We start from the raw sequence: 26,644 nt of genomic DNA, 5'->3' as shown, positions 1-26,644 counted from the left end.
CTGAGAACTGTTTCGGACGCGTCCGACATACTGTTGATACTGCGCATGCGTGAACCTTCAGAGTAAATTATACATATTGGGATATGCATAGTAACTAGTCATAGGCTATTAAACATTTTTATACAAAAAAATCAATATGTCACTCAATATATGTCAGTTAATTTTACTATTGACTATTATGCAGGTTAGTCTGTATTTTTATATGCCACTTTTTGTAAGTTGATGAACATTAGTTTATTAACTTTATATCTTTAAGACACGTAAAACATCCACGTTTGCACATAAATGCCTGTACCGCGTGTTTTAGTTGCAAAACTTAAATGTAAGAAACGTATTCAACTAAAGTTATGATTACAAAGAACTTTTCGAATGTGTTAAATTGATTGTATTAATATCTGCCGGCAGCGGGATAATGGAATTTGCGTCATTACGTCATTGTGAATGACGTCATTACGTCAGGACGTACAAGAACTGGTGAACTGGATTTTTGAACTGGTTCATTAAATCGAACTGTCCGAAAGAACCGGTTCGCGGAAAAGAACCGAACTTCCCATCACTAGTATTTTGGTCATGTCACGTGACGTCACTTGATATCACGTGACAATGAGGGAACGGGCATTCGGATCACGTCACATGCTCATGTCCGCTCGCCTCCAAAAGTATTGGCACCCTAGCGGTCCACTGTCCACTCGCCTCAAAAAGCACCGGCCTTTGCGAATACTTTCACCGTCAAAGCCAACATCAAAGTTTGTCGCGACGAACTTTACAAATCTAGTTTAATTATAGATCTGTTTGATTAGTCAAACTGAATTAATCCAAATCTCAAAAAGTATTCAGGAAATAATTTGAACACAATACGTTTTCTCTGTGGAAAGTGTAGGGGGAAAAAATTGGAAAAAACTTGACAAAAACTGTCGAAACTAGTACTTTCGGTTTCATTGTAGTTTTGATTTTATTGAAATTATTCTTTTTATTCGAAATATATAAAGCTATGCACTAAGCAGGTTTGTTATATGAGTGTGTGCACAGTTTAACACACATCCAAAAATCTACCTCCGTTCTTTTTTCTTTTATTTTTTCTTATTTTCGTCCGTGTGTGAGTGTGTGTGTGTGTGTGTGTGTGGGGGGGGGGTGTCAGGGGGAAGTACGCGCGGAAGTGGTTCAAGCGTGTTTGTGCACAATCAGCTGTAGTTAACCCGCATTTGGGTTCTTGTACAACACGTGATGCAGGTGTAAAACTATGAGCAAGAATGTCACAGCACCTGGACCTACAGCTCAGTCTGCTGTTCACAATGACTCTGACCGGTAAGATACAACTGGAAAATGACTGAATATATGAGAGGAATAACTGAATAGACAAAAAGTCTTAAGCTGTTTTATGTTTAATACCAAAGTTTTGATAGAGACGTGATAAAAACAAAGTTGTGATAGAGACGTGATATGGTGTACTGTGAGTCATTCTCATGTGTAGGAAGTATTCCGTTTTTTGTATGTATTTTGTTTTTCTTGTGTTTCTGTGAGCACGTACGTACTTTAACACACACACACACACACACACACCCTCTCTCTCTCTCTCTCTCTCTCTCTCTCTCTCTCTCTCTCTCTCTCTCTCTCTCTCTCTCTCTCGTTATGTTCTATGTCTCTAGTGTCATTTAGTTCTTGTACACAGTCTAAACCGAACTAAACTGTAATGTGAACGCGTAATATTTGTCTTTGTGATCATGATAACTAGTTTTACTTTCTCTTTTGTGACTTCACCTTTTTGGATGTAATTATATAATAAGGCATATTACGACTCCAAATATGACAAAGAACAAACTATAACCAAATGTATTAATTATAAATATAGACCTATTCCATTAAACCTTGATGAATGTATGAATGATTATAACAGGCGTCAAATAATACGGGAAGCATTAAGGGACCGTCTAAAAAGTACATAACGTAGACGATTTAGTGTCTACTTCTGGCTAATAATGGGTATGTAAATACGGCACAATTACCAAAAAAACACTGTATATCTCATCTGAATTGATTCTATATTCTATTTTATTATATATATTATTCTATACTATATATTATTATGGATTCTAAAGAAATAAACCTGATTCTGATACCTTGTGTGAAATGTTGCATATTGTTCCTTAAATATTGAAGATACCCAAATCAAACATTGTTTAAATATACAACAGATGGTAGTTTTGTATCCATTTAACCAAATCCAATGGATTAATAATCACAAAATCTTCTAGTTCATTCAGTTTGTAGATGGTCCATAAATTGTTTCTTTAATATAATATCATTAACATGCATTTGGGAAATATTATCTATATCTGTTTCTAATAGTTGTGGCTGTAGTTCCTTCTTTTTGTAGAGAGATGTACTATCCACTACATTTGGAATATTTTTAATCAATATTCAAGACTTTACATTGTATATTTGGCATTTTTCATATTATGACACAGAAAATAACTAACTGGTTACTATGGTTCTTTTTTCTGACAATTTTTTCAGAGATAATGAAGGTTTTTATAACATTTATGACCTGAGTTGTGGCAGAATAATTCATCTCATTCTTCCGTCAGTGGTTTGTGTGTCTGCATATAAGATAAGATAAGATAAGATAAGATAAGATAAGATAAGATATACTTTTATTCATCCCACAATGGGGAAATTTCTCTGTTACAGTAGCAAAGAGTAAGAAATGCAAATATATAAAAAGAATAGAGACATAATATAATATACAGTACATACAAAACAAAATGTATAAAAAGAGACCACGAGTAGTAGGTACATTGAAAACATATTGCACAAAGGTAATATTGCATGTTTTTCAAAATTTCTGTTATTGCACATGTTTAAAACACTTTGTTATTGTTAATTATTGCAGTTAAACAGTAATACAGTAAGTGTGTAGTATGGTGTCTAGATTGAGAGATCCTCTCTCCTATAGCGAGGGAGGAGCTGGAGGGAAAGGGAGGTCTGATCATTTTAGATTGCTGCCCCAGAGACCTGGGCTGGGATAAGTGAAACTGGCTGGCTGAATCTTTTTTGGATAGATGGATGGATGGATGAAACTGTTTTTTGTTCACTTTATCAAAAAAATTTATTTTACAAATTGATGTTATTGATGTGCATATGCTGTGTATGTGTTTTATCATTTCTGCTGATGAAACTATTTGGATTAAAATAAAATAAAAATTTACCTTAGGAATTCTAGGAGTTATTTGGGTGTTTTGGGACAGATTAAGGAACAGATTAATGTAACACACTGACACTCACACCACCGATAAAAGGTTTGAGTCTAGCTGCCTAAATGGTAGGTTTGTCCAATATTCAAATACAAAAATTACATTTGCATGAATTGACCACTTTGTATAGAAAAAAATAGGGAAAAAGAACCATAGTAGCCAGTTAATTATCTTATGTGTCACAATATAAAAAAATGCCAAATATATAATAACATCTGTATTGTACTCTATGTATATGTCATAAAATATAGATAATATATGCTAAATCAACTGGATATTAATATGAGTACATCTCTACAAAAGAAAAAGGACAAAGTACAGCTAAATATATTGCAAAGTCTATAGATAATGTTTCACAAATGCAAATGAATATTATATTATATTAAAGAAATAATTTAGGAACCATCTACAAAGTTACAGAGTGTGTACAAATCTCAAACCCCCCAACTGCTCCCTGGGCGCCGCAGCATAAATGGCTGCCCACTGCTCCGAGTGTGTGTTCACGGTGTGTGTGTGTGTTCACTGATGTGTGTGTGCACTTTGGATGGGTTAAATGCAGAGAACAAATTCTGAGTATGGGTCACCATACTTGGCTGTATGTCACGTCACTTCTTCTTCACTTCTTCATTGGATCTGGTTAAAGGAGGGAAATATACAATGGCATCTGCTGAAATTTTTGAATAACCTTTGGTTTGGGCTTTTAAAGAGAGTACAGAGTATAGAATGCTGATAGGTCGATTCAGAAGAGATATACAGAGTAATATTAACCTCTCTGTTTTATTTTCTTCAGGTCATTGTATAATTTGCACATTTCCTGTCTAAAATGGGATTTAGTCAACTTTTTTTTCTGTTTTGATGTATTTCGTCACAAAACTGTCTTTTTTAGCTCACCAGTTTAGTTTAAACAGGATCCCATAATCTTCTGGGGGAAAAGCCATAGTGGGATTATTTATTATTACAGTATACAGATGTAGAAGAATGTTCAGAATGAGCATATTGTCAAAACATCCTGGTTGGTGTAAAGGGAAGTCTTTGTGAGTACAGCAGCAGCTCAAATCTACAGATAGATTACGAATCAATAATTGATTGTGCAACCATATTTATGTTTTCTCCCTGCCCCACAGTCTCAGCCTCTTTGCCAGCCCCACAACAGGTAAAAATGATTGCACAGGAGGCAAACTACATGCTTTATTGGGACTGTAATTACGCACAGCTGGAAAACCCAATCACCTTCACTGCTGAATATACCTAGTAAGTTTTGAACCTCCACATTGCAGCCACTATGTCCATAGTCAAAACCAATTTGTTGCCTTGTAGCTATGACTTATGGATGTGCTTTCTTTGATATCTGCTGTGTTACCTCAATATGTTATTTTCTTTGTCTTTCCTTTTTCTGTTTTGTTTTTTAGCTATCGTGAAAGAAATGATGAGGGATCGTATGAACGTGTGTGTGAAGGTTCCCCTGAGTGTCGCTGTGATTTCACACACTGTGGGCTGCCTTTTTTAGCATCATTTCAGATTAGAGTCAGAGCTGAGGCTGGGCTCCTACGTTCCGAGTGGGCGATGGTGAAGTTCACGCCTGATGAGGAAGGTGAGTGTGTGTAGTCATGCAAAAAAAAATAAATAAAATCAATTTCTTTAGTAATGTTCAATCTCTAAATGTTGCCTTCTGAATGTTGTATTCTATTACAAATAGCCCTTGAATGCACTTCTATTAAAGCTATAATAGATTCAAAAGCACAATTTTAAAGAAACAAAAAAAAGCACAAAAGAATATATGCAGAGTCATTAGCTATCAGTGATCGCACTGTTTCTCCTTGGATTTTCCCTCTCTTTCCACTGATATTTGAGCTGATGTCTGGTGTGTTAGAGCAGGGAAAGCACCAGAAATGTGCAGAGCCACTATTCCCTCAGATAAAGATAACAAACCCATCAACATCTGTGATAAAAATAGAATTTAAACAGCACTATAGTTTCTCTCACCTAACCTCCATGGTAGCTCAAGTAGTTAAGGCTCTGGGTTGTTGCTTGGGTGATTACGGTTCGAGCTCCAGTGCTGCCACTCTTGGACCCCTGAGCGTGACCCTCTCTTCTCTTATGGGATCTGCATACAGCCTTCAAAGTTGTCCTATGTGAAGAAATAATTTCACTGTGCTGTAAAGTATATGTGAGAGTAATAAAAAAAAGGGCTTTTTTTTTATTACCTAAGACAAACTAATTAGTGTTTGGGGAAGACCACCACATTCACAACTGTGAAAGGGGTGATGGTAAACATTGTAGAACATGGAGAAGGTACATAAAGAAATATGCTACTAAAAATATAAGAATTAAGACAGATCACTAATATTTAGTGTGTGGATGGATGGAGGTTAGGTGGATGATTTTGAATACTGGAAGGATGGATAGATGTGGTTGGTTGGATTTTAATACTGAAATGATAATGATTTAGTGTGTGGATGGATGGATGGATGGATGGATGGATGGATATGGATGGGTGATTTAAATATGAAAGAATGGATAGACAGATGGATGGATGGATGGATGGATTTTCATGATGGATAAATTAGTTGATGATTTTGAATACTAGATAGATAAATGGATGGATGGAGGTTAGGTGGATGATTTTGAATACTGGAAGGATGGATAGATGTGGTTGGTTGGATTTTAATACTGAAATGATGGATGGATGGATATGGATGGGTGATTTAAATATGAAAGAATGGATAGACAGGTGGATGGATGGATGGATGGATGGATTTTCATGATGGATAAATTAGTTGATGATTTTGAATACTAGATATATAAATGGATGGATGGAGGTTAGGTGGATGATTTTGAATACTGGAAGGATGGATAGATGTGGTTGGTTGGATTTTAATACTGAAATGATGGATGGATGGATGGATGGATGGATGGATGGATGGATGGATGGGTGATTTAAATATGAAAGAATGGATAGACAGATGGATGGATGGATGGATGGATTTTCATGATGGATAAATTAGTTGATGATTTTGAATACTAGATAGATAAATGGATGAAAGGATGGATGGATGGATGGATGGATGGATGGGACTTTGAATACTGGGTGGATATAATTAATAACTGTGTATTTAAATGAATATTGTAATGGAATTGATGGAAGCTGGGTTTAATAAAATTAAAGCCAGGTTTATTGAATGAATCTGATTATTACTTGACTCTCCATCATCAGATTACTGAAATACATGGTCAGATTACTACACTAACCAATTACAAAAATCTGATTTCTTGCAGAAATACCTTACTCAGTACATGTAAATCCACTCATACGTTAGCTATCAGGTCTGAACCCCTGCACTTGATAATACAGTTGTGACTTTTTTTAACAGAGTCTGTTATTAAATAAATAAGATGTTGTATTGAAACAACATTGAAGTGATATTGAACCATTGAAAACATTGCAGTGATATTAATGCCACCCCAAGTGAATGTGACAACAGACAAAGACGTGTTAACACTTATGATTTCCAAGTCAGTCTTGAGCGACACGATGATGATTCAATACAGAGTGCAGTACTGGGAGAAGCTTAAACCTGAAGAGGTAACACACACACACACACACACACACACACACACACACACACACACACACACATTATTTTTTAGTCCAAATATTTATAGAAGCTCACATCATGGTACAGTCTATTACATACTGTACTGTCAATAAGAAATAAATACTTTAATACTGTATTATCTACAAACTAATAAACTACGCACCCCAGGATTCTAAACATTGGGACCTTTTCCCCACTTTTTTATTTAAGCAGTTTGACAGTAAATCTTTGGTCAATTCCTGAAACACTGGATCTGTAACAATATGTCTCATTAATGCTGTTTTACATACGTATATCAAATTAATAACAACACTATATCGTTATGACTTCTTGCTATTGCATCATTGAAATATTATAATTTATAGCTCACTATTTAGACCTTTATTATTAGTTCCACTCGACTGCAATTGGTTGTAGGAAGGACATTGTTTACATTAACATTATTCCCTGTCCAGTGTCACACAAATAAGGATCAGGTTCCCTACTAGTCTGGTGTCTGTCAAGGTTCCTTATCATATCCTCTCAGGGAGTTTTTCCTTGCCACTGTCACCTCAGGCCTGATCATTATGGATAAATGTTATAGATAAATAATAACTTAATTCTAAAATAATTTTAATTCAGTCTCTATGCCTTTGAGACAATGCTGATTTGAGACAATGTCATGTCTTATACTATCATTATTATTTTTAATTGTCCTTTCTTTCTGCTCCTCAACAGAAACACATGGAAGTTTACACCAGTCCACATTTTCCACTGAGCTCACTGAAATCCTGCACTGAATATTGTGTGCAAGTTAGCATCTTCAGCCCCTTTAACAAGAGAAGCAATTACTCATCTCCACAGTGTAAGAGAATGACAGGTAAAAGCATGCCATTTTTTTTCCTTCAATAAAGAATTCTTTTTGGATTTGACATCTTTCCTTAGGATTTGATCTACATTTGTGCTACATTTCTTTAGTAGCATGGAGGCTACAAGTATGTTTCTTGTCACTTCTAGGTTGCCCCTTCGCATGGCTAGGGATTCTCTTTGCCATTCCTCTTTTTGGAGCTTTTGTATGTCACAAATGCAGAAGAACATACTCGGTATACACAACACCTGAGAGCATACTAGTAAGATTTATTTCCTCTGTTGTTCCTGAATGTATAAAAAGTGCACTAAAAACTGTTTACAAGCCATCATTGTTGTTTGCCCCCAAAAAAATTCTTAATTCTTTATCTATAATTTATAGATAACACTTATTTAAACTGAGATTTCATTTAAGTTGCAAACAACTAAAGATGGATTTCTTTTTTGAATAAGAAGTTGAATTACAAGTTGTTTTTCATCAGTTGTTAATGAAATTGAGTTGTATAATTGTGTGTTTTTGTGAGTTCATGCTTTACACCTCCTGTGGTTTCTAAGAGCACATTTTGCAAAATGTGTATTTTAATTTACGTGTATAAGTGGATGTGTCAGCAATGAAACAAACCCAAATAAAAACAGACCCAAATGCAGGATAGCTAAAATAAACTGATATATTAGCTAAAAAAAAACACAAACAAAGACAGGTTAGGTTGTGCCTAAAGACCCGACAAAAGACATGACATAAGATGACAAAGGATGAGGATTCCACGCCACCATAGGCAACACGGCACAGTTAAATACACAAGACATGGCTCCCGACGCACCAATCCCATGTCCATGACCATATCCAAGGGAACCACGATCCCAGCGAGATCCAGGAGGGGGGAGCATGGCATATGGCGGCACAGCCAGAGAAACCCGAGCAACATCCACAGCCGAGCAGAAGGGCCGAGCGACATCCACAGCCGAGCAGAAGGGCCAAGCGTCATCCACAGCCGTGCAGAAGTGCCAAGCACAATCTCCAACACACTGCGGCCAGACCCATGTCCAAAAAAATAAAATGGGGTGGGAGGGAGGGTAGGAAAGATCCTCCACCATGGAGCAAAAAATTAACAAAATATCCATGGGGCAAAATACGGGCCTACACCCCCCAAGGAAGTGAGGCGGCATCCTCCCACGGGAAACCAGGAAGTGAAGCGATGTACGCATGACACCAAAACAAAACAAAACTTGGGCTGGTGACATCCTTCGCAGGCAAGTAGTGAGGCAGTTTCCTCCACAGGAAACCAGAAGCAGAGCGGCGTCCCTCACCGGAACAGATGCGGGGCGATGTCACACACACAAAAAAAAGAAACAAGCCAAAAGTCCAGGAAAAAAAACGGGCAGGGAGAACAGTCCAATCAATCAATCAATCAATCAATATATATATATATATATATATATATATATATATATATATATATATATATATATATATATATATATATGCTCCCACAAGAAGCCAGTCCAAGCTTGACGCTATCCTGCTGGGCCCCGAGTCTGGCGGAATCCTTCTGTCAGCGGTGCGGGGATAAAAACAGACCCAAATGCTAAAATAATTTGGGTATTTAATAGCTAAAATAAACCGATTTATTAACTAAAAAAAACACAAACAAAGACAAAGGCCCAACAAAAGACATGACATAATACGACAAAGGACGAGGTTTCCGCGCCGCCATAGGCAATGCGGCACGGTTAAATACACAAGACAATTAACACATCAGGAACAGGTGTGAAGAGGTGGGGAGGAAGAGACAAGGGCGGGGCAGACACGTGACACAGAACATAAACAAAAGCACATGGCCAAAAATCTGGGATGGAACCTGGAACCCTTTAGAAGGATAAATAAAGTTAAACAATTAAACTATATGTATATGACATCACAACTCTATGGTTAGGGGTTTTATTCCCTCCTCTGTTATGTGTTTTTGGAGTTTGCATGTTCTCCCTGTGTCTCGGTGGTTTCCTCTAGGTTCTTCAGATTCCATCCCCAGTTCAAAGACATATGTTATAAGCTGATTGGCATCACTAAATTGTCAGTAGTGAGTTAATGGTTGTGAGTGTGTGATTGAACCATGCTATAGAGTGCCATCATGCCCATATTTGATAGACTACAGGTTCTTCATGTCCCACTAGGATAAGCTGTGTATAAAATGGATGGATGCATACATGACAACCAAATTGAGAGACACAAACTCATGATTCACATTATAAGGTTTTAACTTCTTAATTATTTTAATTATAAAATCTTTTGCACTCAACTGTACAATCTTAAAAAAAACCTTTTGTCTTCTACCAGGCAATTTCATCGACTCCGTCACTCCTAGGAGTGCAGGAAGAGCATTGGACAGTAGCTCATGTGATCACACCTGCCATAGAGCCCAAAAACACGGTGGAGAAAGAACAGGAACAGGAAAACACAGCAGAACCTCAGGCTCCTAAGTCAATAGGCCAGTGGAGTAATGGCTCAGTGCAGGACTCTGGCTTCAGCTCTGGATTAGAGAGCTGACCAGTTACAAGAAGCTCTACAGAAAGTCTCCAGTTACAAACAGAAGACCTCAGAGAGTTTAATGTATGAGGCCCTTCCGGTCCTGCATAGTATATGTTTTGTTTTTCAGGGTCCTTAAAAACAAAGGCATGCACTATATGTTTACGGAAATCTGGGAAGAGTGCAGGCACACATATGCTTCCGTCATCCATTTACATGAGCTCACAGGGGAATATCTGGTCTCTGATTGACAGAATAGAGATTAGATTAGTTCAGGTTAGCCTCAGATTCCTGTTCTTTAGGAGAGAAACCTGATGTGCTCTTCTGCTGTTGTAGCTCATCCACCTCAGGTTTTGTTGATGATGCTTGCCTAGATGATTTTCTGCTCACTACGGTTATGAAGATTACAGTTTTTCTTGATTGCTAAGACACATTTCTTGAAAGCTGCTCTCCTTTTCTCTAAAATGTGAACACAAAACCCAATTCTCAAGCTACATTCACAAAACCTCAGACTCTCCTTGCGAAACCACACTTTCACCTCAAAACAGTTCAATCTGTGCTCAAAACTGAACTATGTTGTCAAACCCTGAGTCAATCAAAATTAAAATTCACTACGGAACAGTCACTAATCACTACATAGAAAAATAGAAAACACAATGCTCAGGACATGAAGCTGGAGAAATAAATGTTTATTGTTCACTGTAGGCTAAATGCATGTTGCAAAACAAAAAAAACTGTGCATTTAGCACTTGTACAAAAAGACAACACATAAATCTTGTGCATTTGCCACTTGTGTACAGTAAGCCCATGTAAAAATAAAGTACAAAAATACACAAATAAGTGCATTACTCAGCCACAGCATCATGTCGCCGTACTGGGTCAAGCCACAGGACTTCATCCACATCACAGGCCACATTTTGTCTGGCCAGGCAACGGGGGAAAAAACCCTGGCATGCCGTATCCAGGCTTGGCATGCCTCCACACCTATGTCACCACAGGCAAGTCCCATGGCTTGCAGGAGATGTACCCTGGTGTACGGTTGGCGTTCATAGACCTTCCACCGCCATGAGGAGAAGAATTCCTCAATGGGGTTTAGGAAAGGGGAGTACGGTGGAAGACAATGATTGATAAAACCTTGGTTCATATTGAACCACTCTCTAACCTCGAATGCTCTGTGGAAACTCACATTGTCCCAAACAACAACATAGATGGGATGCTCATCCTGCTGCCCTGACAGAGCATCTCATATGCAATTGAGGAAAATGAGCTGGTGAGTGTTGTAGAGCCCCAGTTTGGCATGATGGTGGACAACCCCATGATTGCTGATGGCTAATGTGACATTGCCAGCACGCTGCCCAGGAACACCAACAATGGCCTAATGGCCAATCACATTACGACCTCTCCTTTTGGTGAGATTAAACCCAGCTTCATCCATGTACACGTATTCATGGGGTCTTTCCATTGCATCCAGTTGAAGAACCCTCTGTAGAAATAGATATAGTTTTGTGAGTGATATGGAAAAAGTGATTTAGGCCACTACAGTAAATGACTACTTCGAGTAATCAACATTGAATGTGTCTAGATATATGCCAACCTGTACATACTGGAATCTTTGCTCTTTGACTCTGTCTGAGTTGCTATCAAAGGGCACGCTGTATAGCTGTTTCATGCGCAGTCTGTTGCGCTTGAGGACACGATCAACAGTAGAGAGGCTGACACTGTTGATACCCTCAAAATTTACATGGTCCTCAATGATCTTCTGCTGAATTTCAGTTTAATGGCATTGTTCTCACGGACTATATCAACAATTAGGGTCTCGGTGTGGGGAGAACATACCTGTCCTCCCACCCCCATGTGGCAGTCTTTCAATTCTAAAAAAGAGATCATGGAGTTACAAAAAATATACATGGAATACTAGGCTTAGAAACAGTTAGACCAACCCTCCATTACAATACTACAGTACATTGGTACAGTGATGTACTGAAACATATATTTACTTACAGTATACTGTGGTACAGTATATAGTATGCCATACAGTAATTGCTGTCAACATTTACATACTGTACTATAATGTCAAAAAAAAAAAAAAGGTAATTACCTGTTCTCTTCTCTAAATCTTCGGATTATGGTGGACACAGTGAATCTACTGATATACTGATTTGGTTGTACCCTTTGTCCAGCCTCCCTCATGCTCATACCATGGACAAGAACATGGTCAATCACAGTAGCTCTGATTTCACTAGATATTACTGTTCTTTGTCTTTGCTGACCACCTCGACCTCCTCTCACACGGACTCTTCCTCTCAGACTTCTATCCATTGTAGGGTCTCACAAACCAGTGCTCTCTGAACTGGCTTGCTGTATATGTTCCCTCACATTAATAGCCAAAAGTGTGATCAATTTTGAGTTGTTGTGTTCAAGCGGTGACACCTGTGCTTTAATTGTGTTTGACTTTTGTCACCTGTGCTCACCATTATGCAGCACGGGAGCATCACAATGAAAATGTTTTGCCAAGTTGTGTCTAAACAGGTGAAAAGTGCTTATGGTTTTGTCAAAAGAGTGATTGATTCAATCGGTGGGTTCAGGCAACTGAGCATTTGGTTCAGACAATAGGGTTTAGTGTTTTAGCAATTGAGAAAAACTGAATTGATATGAGTTACAAAATCTTTCCTGGAAATTTGGACTCTAGCCATTTGTCTGATCTTTCTCATTAACATGGTGTTTCCATTCACAGAACAGTGTATTTTCTTTTTGTTTTGCTCCATTTAGTATAAACTAAGTAGTGTCTGAAATATCAAAAATGTACAGGAATCTGACATTTCCTTCATTGTGGTGTACGATGTGAGCATTAACCGAAGCTCTCAAGCTGCATCCCCACGGTATTATGCATTGTGCTGCTGCTAAATGATTGACTGATTATATATATAATACTTGTAAAAACGTGTTCACATATTATAGGTGTCTTTCCTACAAATTTGTAATTATTAGTTCACAATACGATAAATAAATATATGTAATAATAATAATAATAATAATAATAATAATAATATGTGAGAGCTTTTTTCATCACTCTGCTGACAGCCGTGTCTGGACATCCAGACCTCAGTGCACATCTGAAGAACTTCAGGTGCCAGGGTGACTTATTCTCTAGTAATAGTATAGTACTATACTAGGTCAAAAATAAATGGTGGTTGTATCTATACAGATTAGTCAAGTCAAGACATATATATATATGTCTAAGAAGAAGCTTACTTAAGACAATTTAGTATAAGTCCTTAGCTCTGTGTTATTTTATGATGCACCATGGTCTGAGATATATATACATATATATATATATATGTATATATATACATATATATATATATATATATATATATATATATATATATATATATATATATATATATATATATATATATATATTATACTTACAATGATAATTACCGAAGCAATTTCACTGCTGAAAAGTCCTACATAACATTCACTTCCTAAATATGTTTCTACATACATATATGTGCTATACATGTGCTATACATTTCAAAACACCACAAAAACAACCTCATATTAAAAGATTCTCATTTACTTTTTTTTTCAGGAGATGAGGCAACAACAGACAGTTGTCCATCAAGTAAAACAAGACAGAATTAGATAAGGAGAATAAAGAATTATACTGTAATACATCATGCTGTAAAATCTATTTCCAATTAGATTACAATAAACCATGTCTTCTGCTAATTGTGAGCAAGTAAAGGTAAAAATTAAACAGTAGTTCATAAAAAAGCTCTGCGGTTTTCTATATCTGATCTGAAGGCAATGTATGACACCTGACATAGTGATAACAGAGGGATTGGGAAGAATTCAAGGTGATACCTGTACAGTGACAATAAAACTTTGCAGTCAGAAAGTTATATACAACATTTTTTACATTGTACAGTGCCATTCAAACAGCAATTTATCTATATTATTTGAAACCATTACAAAAAGGTAACACCCATTTAACCTTAAAAAAAAAATGGAGCTGTTGCTGCAGTCAGAGGAAGAAATGCTCAGGAGAACAGGTTGTTTTGTGTAGTGTGCTGCCACCAACTGAACACATAAATCATCGCAGGAAGATCTTATATCAAATGCAGGAACTAATGAACTAACAAGTGTTGGTGAATATGTGTGGCTAAATAGCATGGTGGAGACTCAGCTGACATGTAGGAACATGCCTCCTGGTTAGATATGACAATAACTGAACTTTGACACAATAACTGAACAGAAACACACTACTGTACTCTTAAGAGAGTCAAGTCGAGAAGATTTTATTGTCATTTCAACCATATATTTCATGAAGTGAAACAACGTTTCTCACGGAGCTAAAGACTGGAAGTAAGCTATCCTAGCCACATAAAGTGCATTGTGTACAAGCTAGTGCAAACTGTGTGAGACAAAAGACAATAAAACAGACAATACAAAATACTAAAAAACAAAATACCCAAGATAGGGCCAACCAGTGTGCATTCTGAATGTTGTTCAGAACATTGTGCAAAAGTATATGGTCCTAAACATTGTACAAAGAGGCTTCTAAACCTAGCCTAGTGGTTAAGATCAGAAGGTTGTGAGTTTGAATCCCAGGTCCACCAAGCTGCCACTGCTCGGCCCCTGAGCAAGGCCTTTAACCCTCAATTGCTCAGTTGTATAAAGAAATGAGATAATGTAAGTTGCTCTGGATAAGGGTGTCTGCCAAATTCTGTAAAATGTGTGTGTGTTCAGTAACAGTTCAGTTCTGGGTGTTAAGAAGCCTGGTGGCTTGTGGTAAGAAATTGTTGCACACTGTGAGGGGCCCGAGAGGTATGGTACAGTACCTTTTCCCAGGCCAGGAGAAGCTCTTGTCACTCCTCAGAGTGCAGCTCGTTCCCTCAGAGCTACCAACACTGCTCAACTGGTCCCACCAGCTCTCAGGGTAAGAGGTAGGTATACATCAAAATTCTTTCTTGTTTTGGCACTGAAGTGGTGGAATGAACTTCTCCTAGGTGTCTGAACAGCTGAGTCATTGGCTATCTTCAAACGACGGGTAAAGACCAACCTCTTCCTGAAACACTTGAACTAGTGTAACCTAGCATTTATGTCACTGTGGATGAAGGGATCTGCCAAATATAAATGTTCTAAATGTAAATGATCTTAAGACATCTATGTTAACCATGTGCTCCACATGCAATTAACTCAATGAACTCATTTTATTAAGCGAAAGAACATTTAATTCAATTCGATTTTTAATTTTTTGGAGTTTGGGGTTTGGAAATGTCACTCTTGCCTGTCTTCAAAACTTGAGTGCCCTGTATATACTGTAGTTATAAACACACGTGTAAATGCAGTAGAAGTGGTGACATAAACATATCACTCACAAGTGTACATAACCCGGAAATGCCTGTCATAAGACTACCATAAAGGTTAACACGTCAAGCCACAAAAACCGCAGATGCGACGTTGCAGGAAACCTTATTAAAACCTTTACTGTACATTTCCTGCATAATCAATACCACGCCATATTAGCATATATCCTATACAGTACAGTATTAGCCTGCGACTAAGCGCAATTTATCGTAACACATCCCTGATATTTTCACTTCTCCATTTGTGTCTTCCGGCTGAGAAGGAACTATTTATATCGACCCACAAATTAGCCCATTTTCTCTGTACAAGTGCACTACACAGGGCACAACAACATGGCGTCGGCGCCCTACGTAGCCCACTATGTTTACCTCAGGAAGGCATTTGGGATTCGTTCTCAGTGGAAGTGTGAAGGAAGATGACTGTCTGTAGCCGACATTATTGTCGTTATGGACTGGAGAATCGCTTTTCTTCTTATCAAGTTGTTCATAAAAGACTGTGGTAAGATGTGTTTTACATTTCACGAGAAAAATACATTAAAAGAATAAAGGGATTGGATTAACGCTAGTCAGCTGGGAATCCTAGCAAAAGTGTACCAGTCTGTCTGTCTGTCTGCCTGCCTGTCTGTCCACACAAATCAGTACATTGGGACAAAAACGGGGTTTAAACTGAGTTACACGAACCTATATTTACAGTACAGTATTTACACAGAGATATATAAGGTTTATTTGTGTAGCTTTTTTGTTTGTTTGTTTTAGTTGTGTCTTTATGGTTTGCTAAACCCAACCTGAAGGAAATAATTTGAAGAGTTTTAGTCAATGCCAAATTGACTAAATGAGGAGTTTATGATAATTCTTTTTGACAGGTTTATTTAAATGAAATCATATACAATTTTGTGAGTTTCAGTGAGTGTAATTTGTGAAAAAAGGTTTCAGGGAATTTCTACATTGTTTTGTGGTGTGGTGATGAGTGGTTTCCTCTTTCATTTTTAATACTTTAATTTTATTTCAAGTTTCTTTAGACAAACTGCATTTGTACACGTCCAGAAGAAAAGAAAAGAAAGAAAGAAAAACAGCAAAAAACAAACAACAAATAAAACAAACATCCCTTTCATGAAACCAGACAGTCTAGTACTAAAGTATTTAGTGGTATATTCTGTGGTGCAGAGTAATGTGTTATTATTTCTTTTTCTTTTCTTTTTTGTGATCATGTGTAGTGAAGTGTGTTGTTTGTTTTAAAACTCTTCCCACTAAACCAAGGCTGCGTTTAACTTTTCAGTATGTTCGATTGAATTATCTTCAAAAAATGTTAAAGTCGAATCTTCGGTGTTATCCTGGAATCATCCAAAAGACAACACCAACATCACCTATGCTGTTCAGTACAACACGTAAGTCAAATCCCTACAGTACACGTGTGAAGTTATACCTGTAAAACTGATGAATGTCATTTTACTTATAACAGGACTGATTATAAGTGCACAAAAATACAGAATATCATATCTGGTAATTAAGTATTTGTTGTATTAATAAGTTAAATCTAAGAGACAGCTGCATCTTAATATGCTTTGTTTGTGTAATCAATTGCTTTTAATTATTAGTGACAAAATCTTATATAGACTTCATGCAGTAACTCACTGCTCAAGTAATTTGGTGTTCAATTGAGGGTTAAGGGCCTCGCACAGGGGCCCAGCAGTGGCAGCTTGGTGAACATGAGATTTGAACCTGCAACCTGCTGACTCATATTTCAACAGCCTTAACCACTGGGCTACCACATCCATCTATGTCCAAACCTTTTTGAATCAAAAGGTGATTTTAATTCATAAAACTGTGTGAAGCATGTGTGTGAGATATGGAGGGCTATGGCACGGCTGTGTGTGTTGTTAATTCTCCACACATCATGGGCCAAAACTCTGCTCCTTATAATTCGTTCTTATTTCCATGAATAAGTTATGTACTTTATTGTTATTTTAACACCAATAATAATAATTATTATTATTATTGGAGAGGATAACAGGGGTTGGTGTGGAGGACAAGAAAAATCTTAATAACATCTTAATAAATGTTAAAAATAACTACTGAACTACTACTACTGAAATTGCTTTCTAGTGGCACTATAGCAACACGAGAGTCATGACATCACAAGATTATTTTACATCAGGCTTTTCTTTCAAAACTTTAGGACGCTCAGTGAATGGCATGATGTGTACAGAGGAACTCAGCAGCAATTCAACTTCTCAGCAGAGGCAGATGATTTCTATGGGAAGAGATTTCGCGTGCAAGCAGAAAGAGGAAACCAAACGTCCGCCTGGGTGACGTCAAAGCTGGTTCAGTGTGTTCACCGTAAGCCATTTTTATTTTCAGTTTTCATGCACTACAGTACAATGTTCTTCACGTGTAACAGTATTCATCATTTATTTCTTTTTATTTCATGTGTGAGTCAAATGAAAAGCTCAAATGGAATTTCTGATAAAAAAAAGCAAAAGTACAAATGGTCCATTGTTCTCAGTAGAGCCTTCTATTGCTACCTTGAACATGAAATATTTTAGTAGCACCTATTTTTTAATAAATTCTTAATTTAATATTAATTAACCTGTTCAAATCGAAGCCGAAATTGCGAGGCCTAACCTTTTGCTTGAAAAAGACATGCTCATTTTTAAATGGAGTATGTCTCAAAAGCTACAAGGTGTATTTGAATTTATACGAAAAGAAAGTATTTATACAAACGAAGCCTAAAAATGGAAGAAATCTTTTGTATAAACTCTCATGATTAAGTGTTCGAAGATTTATCTGTTGCGTATTAGAGGTGTTCTAAAGAGCTTTTTGTAGAGGAATGTTTAGGTGGACGCTCCAGTATGACATTTTGGCACATTTACACATTTGAGGTTTCTAGGTACCGAAATGTAAAATTTAATTTATTTGATTTATATTTCACTATTGGTGTTAATTTCATTCAAATATAGCGTTTTTTTTTTGTTTTTGTTTTTTTTTTGCTCCTTAAATCTTCTGTGTACATGGATTTGTCATATTTGGCTCATTCTTAATTTTGAACAGTTCCTTGTAGAGAATTAAACTGTTCACAATGGCAACATCTTTGAAATGGTAAATAAAAAAGTCTTATACCATTTAATGGTCTTGTGGTGGACACTGTAATAACCAGGGAGTGTGTCTAAGAAATCCACAACACGCATGTTTTAATTGGAATCCACTACAGTACCAGGAACTGGGATATCCCACATGTGCCACGCTTCTGCTTTACTTTGCATTTGACTGTGAAGCTTGATATACTGCAAGCTTCATACACTCTTGAGCACAATGTAACTTTGTTTGTAAATCCATTTAACAAAAAGTTAATGTTCTTGTCTAATGAAGCGTATTTCCACTCAGCATGTTTGGGTTACTCATTTACTGTAGTTTGTGGAAAACCAATAGGGTTTTTTTTTTTTTGCTATGGCCCCACAACAGTCTATGTGATTCAAGGACAAATCCTGAAAGAGAACAGGGCTGGTGTAAAAATTGTTCACAAACAGTGTCTCTTTTTTCACTTATTGTTTACGAGGGGTTGAGTCAGTGTCAGAGTCAGAGCTCTGTAGAGGACACTTGAGTTCTTCCACTTTAACCATACCATTGTGCACAGGGCATTGTCATGCTGGATGTCATGCATTGTCATACAGTTTGGTACAGAACACAGAGACATTCTGTACAATTGTATGCTTCAGACTTTAGTTTGGGAGATAACCACATATGGGTGTAAAGGTCAGGAGTGCACATACATTGGCACACATACAGTGTATATTCTGAAATGAGCAAACACAAAAACCACCACATTAAATACTCCATTAGATATTAGATTGTGTAAGCTAGTGTAAGCTGGATCTTTTTAGTATCACTTGCAAAAAAAAAAAAAAAACATTGGAATGAAACCTCACCAATGACTCTGTTTTTTTCACAGTTCACACATGTGCCCCTTTAATAGACCTGACGGTGGAGGGAGACAAGGTACACCTGTGGACGAAACACAGAGACGAGAGTCTGAAGAAGGAGAAAGGTGGACACATCGAGTTCAGACTTCTGTACTGGAAGAGAAACAGCTATAATAATAAAGAGGTCTGGTGGACATCCACATCCTGAAAATATTCACTCTCTGAGACTATGAAGTGAAGATTTTATTCTTAGTTTCTTAGCCACTTGATCCAAAGATGAGCAGAAATACTTGTTTGAAACATTAGAATTAATAAAAACAATAAATTAACGTTAATTGTAATCACTTATGTAAGGAATAAAACCTTTGTGTTGCGCTGCACATAATATTTTAATAATATTTCAAAAAAATTTTAAATATTTTCATAAGGAGCTCTGGAAGCCCTTTGTCAATTCCGTCCACCATATCCTTGATGACCTGAAGTCAGGAGAGGAATACTGCTTCCAGGCCGAGTATTGGTATCTAAACAAGCCCTATGGAAAGCCCAGTCAGGAAAAATGTACAGTCGTCCCTGAAACACGTGAGTCGTCCCAGGATTTTGTGCCTTTGTTCCATTGAGATTAGAAAATCTTTAGATCATGCAGTGGAGGCTAAATGATTAAAGGCTCTGGGTTTATTCTCAGAGACTCGAGGTTCAGGTCCCAGTACCACCAAGCTGCCTCTGTTGTGTCTTTGAGCGCAAAAGAAATGCAGCAGATTAATAAGATCAGTGGCTTGATGCTGTTAATGCAAACTATATGCTATATGCAACCAAATATTAGGTGTTATTTACTTAAATATTGTGTCCTATTGTTTTTGTTTGTACTTAATGTTATAATAATAATAATAATAACAATAATAATATTATTATTATAATCAATGGTGGTCTCAATAATAATAATAATAATTATTATTATTATTTATGCTGGTCTCAATAACTATTATTATTATTAAATGCTGGAAGTGAATGGCAACTTTAGAAAATTTGGATGTTCACCAGTCTTTACTGAGCCACTATTGGGTCATTCTATAAGCTTCATTTTCATAAGCTCTTAAGATTTTAACTGTTAGTTGTAGAAATTGAATTCTTTTTCATTTTCTTTATACACTAAAGCTTTTGTTCAGTTTTCAACAAATGATTTTAAAACTAATGTCCACAAAAGTTATCAGAAGGTTTTTCCTATTCAGAAGCGTTTACTTGTAAAGCCACTGAACAGGAAATGCTGCCGTTAAAGATTATCTCTCTTTATCGCTTTGGCATTTTCACACCAAGCTTTACAAACAGCCCCAGGATGATGGCTTGTGATAAGTGTCTCATTTGATCTGAACTGTGTATCAGCAGCAATATCGCTCACCTAAAAACTGTGTTGTCTCAACACATCTAGACATACATATAAGCAAATCAAAGATGATCTGTCTTTCGATCTTAAACCCAAATGTATTCTGTGTGTAGCAAAAACTAATTAGCCTTGTTCCTTTTTCACTACTTTTGGGGGAAATTGTACATGTGACAGTCTTCCTCTTCTTCTGCACAAATGGGAATGACCCTGTTCATACTGGAAATTCTAACCCTCTTGTTCAACTTCTTTTTTCCCACCAGCCTTTTCGCCAATCCTGCGTATTATCATGCTCGGTTTGCTAACAGTAGGGGTGCTGGCCTTCCTGGGAGGTTGCCTGTATTTTGTTCACAAACATTACAAAAGGATTAAAGCACTCTTTCAGCCTCCTCTGGACATCCCTGCGCATTATGAAGAGGTACCTTCGCTTACACGTATTCATAATCATTATTTTCTTACTCGTATAACATATTCATATGACTGGGAGCTGTGTCCACTCATCACTGGTCTGATGTTTTTCTCAGGGATGAGTGAAACTCACACGACAGGCTCGTTTATCAATTCTTTCTTACATTTAATGGAACAAAAACATGTCAAATGTCAAATTTATTTGATTATCAACCATATCATCAATCTCAGTTTCCTAAGTTGAAGGTCACTGGTGGTGTTTAAACCTGAACAGTGTTTGCTCTTGTAGCCTGATAAACATGTGTCTAGTTTCGCATAGTCAGAGCCAGAATGTCTGTTCTCCACAGCAGCTTTGAAGGCGTTTGACTGACATTTAATTTGTCAAACGATCAACTTAATTTTACACTTTTTATTCTATGCTTTTATACTAACCCATCCTGGTGTTCCAGTGGCAGGATCCCCTGCTCTCATTGCTGTGGCCAGGGTTCAATTCCCTGTCAAACCCAGCCACTGAAGAGCTAACTCTTAATGCTGGTCTCAAGCCCAGATACTGTAAAATGGGGGGTTGTGTCAGGAAGGGCATCCGGCCTAATACCTGTGACAAATCAAATACGGACCACGTGATCTGTTGTGGTGGCTTTGAACAGGGAACAGCCTGAAGGAAGAAGAACAAGATTCATTGTTTTATCTGGGGATGTAGTAGCCTAGTGGTTAAGGCATTGAACCACCAATCGGAAGGTTGTCAGTTCAAATCCCATGTCCACCAAGCCCTTGAGCAAGGCCTTCACCACTCAGTTGTATAAAATAAGATAAAATGTAAGTGTTTCTTTACTCGTCCATACATGACTTGTTCTTGTTTCTAAAAAAAAAAAAACCAGACCGGCATGCAACCATAAACCGTTTCAGAAAGTCGCACAAATTAATTTGTCTATACCGTGAACCAGATCATTTAGATGTGATCATAACAATGTGTATTGAAGTTAATTAATAGATTTAAAAAAATTTTAAAAAAAGCAAAAGAAGTCTGAGTGATATTTGCTGAAATTTGATTATCTTAAAAGGATGATTTACAGCGTGTGATTTTAATATTGACTCTGAAGTGGCCTGTTACTGTATATACACTCTTTAATATTAAAACGTGATTTAAAGGTCTTTTTCCGCAGTTCTTTTTCAGCGAATTCCCTGAGCGTCCAGCCACTCGTCCCGCTAGCCAAGTGGCCGAGTTGTGTGACATCGTAGCTTTGGTGGAGGATGTTGCAGAAAGCGAGGACAGAAGTGATTTGGAACACAGCGAGTAGAAAGCGAGCTCCACGTGGAGCGAACACAGCATTCTCTCCCAATGGACTTGTGAGAAATGTGAACTTTTGATACTTTATATTTTTCTACATTGATTTGATACACTATTGTCCTCTTGCTTACCTTCAGTGATTTTTTTCCTGCATGAAAAATGCATTTTTTCCAACTGCTGAACAGTCATGTTATTGAAACATGCCAACCTCATGACCACAAGGATTAATCTGCTTTGTTGGTTGTTACATTTAAGTCAAATAATTAGAGAAAAACAAAGGAATCCTGACAGACTGTTATCTACTGGTAGCTTGTAACTTTATTTTAAGTGTGTGTGTGTGTGTGTGTGTGTGTGTGTGTGTGTGTGTGTGTGTGTGTGTGTGTGTGTGTGTGTGTGTGTGTGAGAGAGAGAGAGAGAGAGAGAGAGAGAGAGAGAGAGAGAGGGAGGAAGTTAGGGGGGACTAGGAGGTTCAAAGGTGCACTTTGACACTTTAAACTTAAATAATGTCAACTTAAGAATAGAGTACCAGAATGTTTCAGCTCAGCCTGAGGTGTTTGCCTGTTCAGAGATTGAGCCTCCAACAAGATCATTCTTTCAAATCAACCTAGTACTGTTAGTCTTTACACAGCAGGAGTCACAAAATGTTAATTGTTACACATTTCAAATCCACTCTTTTTTTTTTTTTTTTTGGTGATATGTACATCTTGTTTACATTTGTTTCTTAATTAACTATACAAAAAACACACATTAGAACAGGTTATTGTATTTATATATATATACAATTCTTCGTTTTCAAGAAAGGAGTGAATATTTCTGGAGATATGTATCTGTCAACCTGTGTAACTCTGGGGCATGACAATGATATGATAAAACAATAATAATCTAATAACAACCTAATGATATCAATTCTATATGTTCTAGATTCTGCTTACAATTTACAAATCAACACTATTTAGTCAAATTCATTTTACTATATGGTTAGAAAACAGACAGACAGACAGACAGACAGACAGACAGACAGATAGATAGATAGATAGATAGATAGATAGATAGATAGATAGATAGATAGATAGATAGATAGATAGATAGATAGATAGATATTAACGTTTGTTACAGTAAGAAAATTGCTCTTACTCTTCAGTAGTTTTTAAAACTTGAGCCTTGATATAAATGAACTTATTCAGTTGTTCATACAATACTTCCACAAGAAAATACTTTATCCGTGAAAATGCCAAAAAATTCAAGAAATTTATACCTGAGGGTATGCTAATTTATGCACGAGAAGTCTAACGTAACCATAGACTTGCACATGGATTTCTTTTTAGATGGAATATGATATTAATTAATTTTTATGTTGTTTATGCACATAAAGTGTCCTTGAAGTCTCAATCAAAAACATTCTCACGCTTGTTCATTAGGTTTTTGTGAAAACCAGTCATTATATATTATTGGACTTAATAAAAGTAAATAAAGCAACACAAACTCATACATGAACTTCTGCCTTTCAGCCTTTACCCTGATTAGTCATTTTGTGCTCTTAGCTGCACACCATATATGGAGTTTTGTGGGCATCACTGCATGCAAATGAGCTGTGTGCTTTATGTTTACATTGTGCAGCACTTTGTTCAGACCTTTTGAAACTAATTTACAAGTGTTATAATTATTCAGATTTGACAGACTTCAACTCACTGTACACTAAAAGATTTCATGTAGAACGGGTCATGGCCCATCCTGAAACTGCTCAATTTCCTTCACTAAATATTCAGTGCTTCAACTGTTGAGCCCTTGAGTGCTCTCTCTCTGCTCCAGGGTCTCGCTGCCCTGTGCTCTAACCTAACAAGTTGAGATCTCTAGATAAAATGTTAACTTTTCATTGTGTAATGTATATGTGACAAATAAAACATTTTACATTTTGCCTTTATTTTATAGCAGTGTTTTATTTACTTTTGTGCTGCTTCAGGTACTGAGACAAAAAATAATATTTAAAACCACCTCCAACTGTATATAGATCTACGTTTTGGGGAACAGAAAGACAAAAAAGTTTTGACTTGCCCGTGAGCTATGAGTGCAAATGTATTATTTTTGTTGTTTTTTAATTACCTACTGCATGTGTTTTAGTTTTATCAATCAAAATATCTTGATCTACAGCTTTATTTACCAGCTGTATGTGATTTCAAGATGATCTGTATTATTTAAAGATGTATTGCTCCATTCTACAATGGATTTTTATGTCTTTTCACCATCCTTTTTACACACCATCCCAGCAGCAATTATGATTTTGCTGTAAATAATACAAATGTGAATGTATAGATCTGTACTTTAATAAAAGAAGGTTTTTTAAAGACTCTTTATTACTGTTTTTTTTTTATAAAACATGCCATCATCTGGATTTAAACTCAGACTCTATGATGAAACTACTTATTATCTTAATTATAATAGTGTTATGTGTAAGAGAAATGTTTGCTTGTGTGAGCTCTTTTCATGATAACGATATAAAAGCACATGGCTCAAACACCACACCGGTTTTTCCCCAACAAATGTCAAGAGGAGAATCTTAACCCAAGTTAAGAAATTTGAAGCAGACTGGAATCTTTTTCTGCTGGAACCTACTTTTACTTTTCTCATCCTTTATAAAGCTACTTCCTTTCCTTTTTGCTCATTTTTAATTGTTTTGTTTGTGACCTTTCTGAAGATTTAAGATGCTAACTATAGTGCTCTAATCCTTGCTTTGTTGGTCTGTTGGTCATGTTGTTCTTGTTAAACAGTGTTCTTATTTCATTAAGGTACGTTAAATAGACTTCTCCTTCCCTGGTTGTATGCAGTCAGCACTATCACTCACCTGAACCAGATGGAGTGGTTCAGGGCAACTTAGGAAAAATGCAAGAGATGGGGGTAATAGTGTGAGGGAGTGTGGGGAATTAGTGCATTAACATTGCATGCCAATTGGCTATTTGTGGATGTATAGTGAAAAGTCTACACACTGCTGTTCAAAATGTATGAAGGTCATTCAATTAATTCCACAGGTTTATGCATCTGATCATCTAATAAGTCATTTAGAAGTTTTTTTGCCTTCGATTTGTTCTTTAGGTCTTTAACATGCTAGAAAGTAAATACATTTCATAATTTTTCATTGATTATCATCTAGATTATCATCTATATTTATGATATTATCTGTCTTGACTAGAGCCCTAGTCCTTGTTGAAGAGAAACCGCCTCATTGTATGATGCTTCCACCACCATGCTTCACCGTGTGCATGGTGTTCTTTGGATGATAAGCTCTCCTGTTATTTTGTGCCAAATATGTCTTAAAATTTGCCCAAAATGTTTGTGTAATCAGACCATAACACATTTCACCACATACAGTATATTTAGGAAAATGAGGTTGGGCATGGATGGGTGGCGGTTGGATGTGGTGGTGATGGATAAGAATATTCTGAGAAGGTTATTTTGATTACTTTATCTCATCCTTCTGTTCATTTTGGAGTGACATCCAATTATTGGTAATGTCCCAACACCATGGCCTTCAAGTGGTGTTTCATAGTTCTGTTCTAAACATCTCAATTTTTTTTAACCGAAATGTTTTGTAAGCTCTTTGTGTACAGCAGTCAGAGGAAACCAGGATGGTAAGAAACCAAAAAATTCCTACAGGAAATTTGTCATGATTAGGGGTTAATTAGGATCATGCTATTGATGACATGATGAGTGAATGATTAGAACTTTTCAACGTGAGTTTAAATCCAATTGATTGCGATTCAGAAAATAATATTTAAAACCACCTCCAACTGTATATAGATCTATGTTTTGGGGAACAGAAAGACAATCTTGTTCATATACATGTATTTTGTCTTACTACAATTCAAATCAATTCAATTTAATTTATTTGTATAGTGCATTTTAACAGTTCACATTGTCTAGAATAGTATAGAAACACAAGAGAGAGAAAAAAGAAATAAATATAATAATAATAATAATAATAATAATACATAAATGAATACATACATATTTAAAGTTCAAAATTAATTTTGAACTTTAAATATGTATGTATTCATTTATGTATTTTTATG

General features: G+C 36.6%; 2 protein-coding genes and 1 long non-coding RNA gene across 3 annotated transcripts; 2 read left to right on the top strand and 1 right to left on the bottom strand.

The window, feature by feature from the left end:
• Positions 1–1,136: 1,136 nt before the first annotated feature.
• Positions 1,137–13,266, top strand: LOC113646283 (interferon alpha/beta receptor 1a-like). Its single transcript, XM_027152461.2, has 7 exons — positions 1,137–1,305; positions 4,376–4,502; positions 4,661–4,842; positions 6,698–6,834; positions 7,565–7,706; positions 7,844–7,956; positions 10,029–13,266. Exons 1-7 carry the CDS (start codon positions 1,251–1,253, stop codon positions 10,236–10,238), a joined length of 966 nt encoding a protein of 321 aa, XP_027008262.1. The 5' UTR covers positions 1,137–1,250; the 3' UTR covers positions 10,239–13,266.
• LOC125141398 lies at positions 10,886–15,862 on the bottom strand. Its single transcript, XR_007140761.1, has 2 exons — positions 15,065–15,862; positions 10,886–12,088 (listed from the first exon to the last, which is right to left on the bottom strand). It is a non-coding gene; the product is annotated as an uncharacterized LOC125141398 (long non-coding RNA).
• ifngr2 (interferon gamma receptor 2) lies at positions 15,852–24,922 on the top strand. Its single transcript, XM_027152483.2, has 7 exons — positions 15,852–16,091; positions 16,869–16,977; positions 17,769–17,929; positions 19,539–19,693; positions 19,938–20,088; positions 21,148–21,302; positions 22,456–24,922. The coding sequence occupies exons 1-7, from the start codon at positions 16,040–16,042 to the stop codon at positions 22,588–22,590; spliced, it is 918 nt and encodes a 305-aa protein (XP_027008284.1). The 5' UTR covers positions 15,852–16,039; the 3' UTR covers positions 22,591–24,922.
• Positions 24,923–26,644: the final 1,722 nt, after the last annotated feature.

The sequence above is a fragment of the Tachysurus fulvidraco genome, chromosome 6 (assembly GCF_022655615.1).
Source record: "Tachysurus fulvidraco isolate hzauxx_2018 chromosome 6, HZAU_PFXX_2.0, whole genome shotgun sequence".
NCBI classification, from domain to species: domain Eukaryota; kingdom Metazoa; phylum Chordata; class Actinopteri; order Siluriformes; family Bagridae; genus Tachysurus; species Tachysurus fulvidraco.
The sequence above is the reverse complement of the archived record's forward strand: the minus strand, read 5'-3'. Positions and strand labels throughout refer to the sequence as shown.

What these genes read in the sequence shown, in the direction of transcription:
- LOC113646283 (XM_027152461.2), top strand. Translation starts at nt 1,251, where the DNA reads ATGTCACAGCACCTGGACCTACAGCTCAGTCTGCTGTTCACAATGACT. An exon ending in TTCACTGCTGAATATACCTA is followed by an intron (nt 4,503 to 4,660) that starts GTAAGTTTTGAA and finishes TTTGTTTTTTAG; the next exon opens with CTATCGTGAAAGAAATGATG. An exon ending in CAACACCTGAGAGCATACTA is followed by an intron (nt 7,957 to 10,028) that starts GTAAGATTTATT and finishes GTCTTCTACCAG; the next exon opens with GCAATTTCATCGACTCCGTC.
- ifngr2 (XM_027152483.2), top strand. Translation starts at nt 16,040, where the DNA reads ATGGACTGGAGAATCGCTTTTCTTCTTATCAAGTTGTTCATAAAAGAC. An exon ending in TATGCTGTTCAGTACAACAC is followed by an intron (nt 16,978 to 17,768) that starts GTAAGTCAAATC and finishes TCAAAACTTTAG; the next exon opens with GACGCTCAGTGAATGGCATG. An exon ending in GCTGGTTCAGTGTGTTCACC is followed by an intron (nt 17,930 to 19,538) that starts GTAAGCCATTTT and finishes TTTTTTTCACAG; the next exon opens with TTCACACATGTGCCCCTTTA.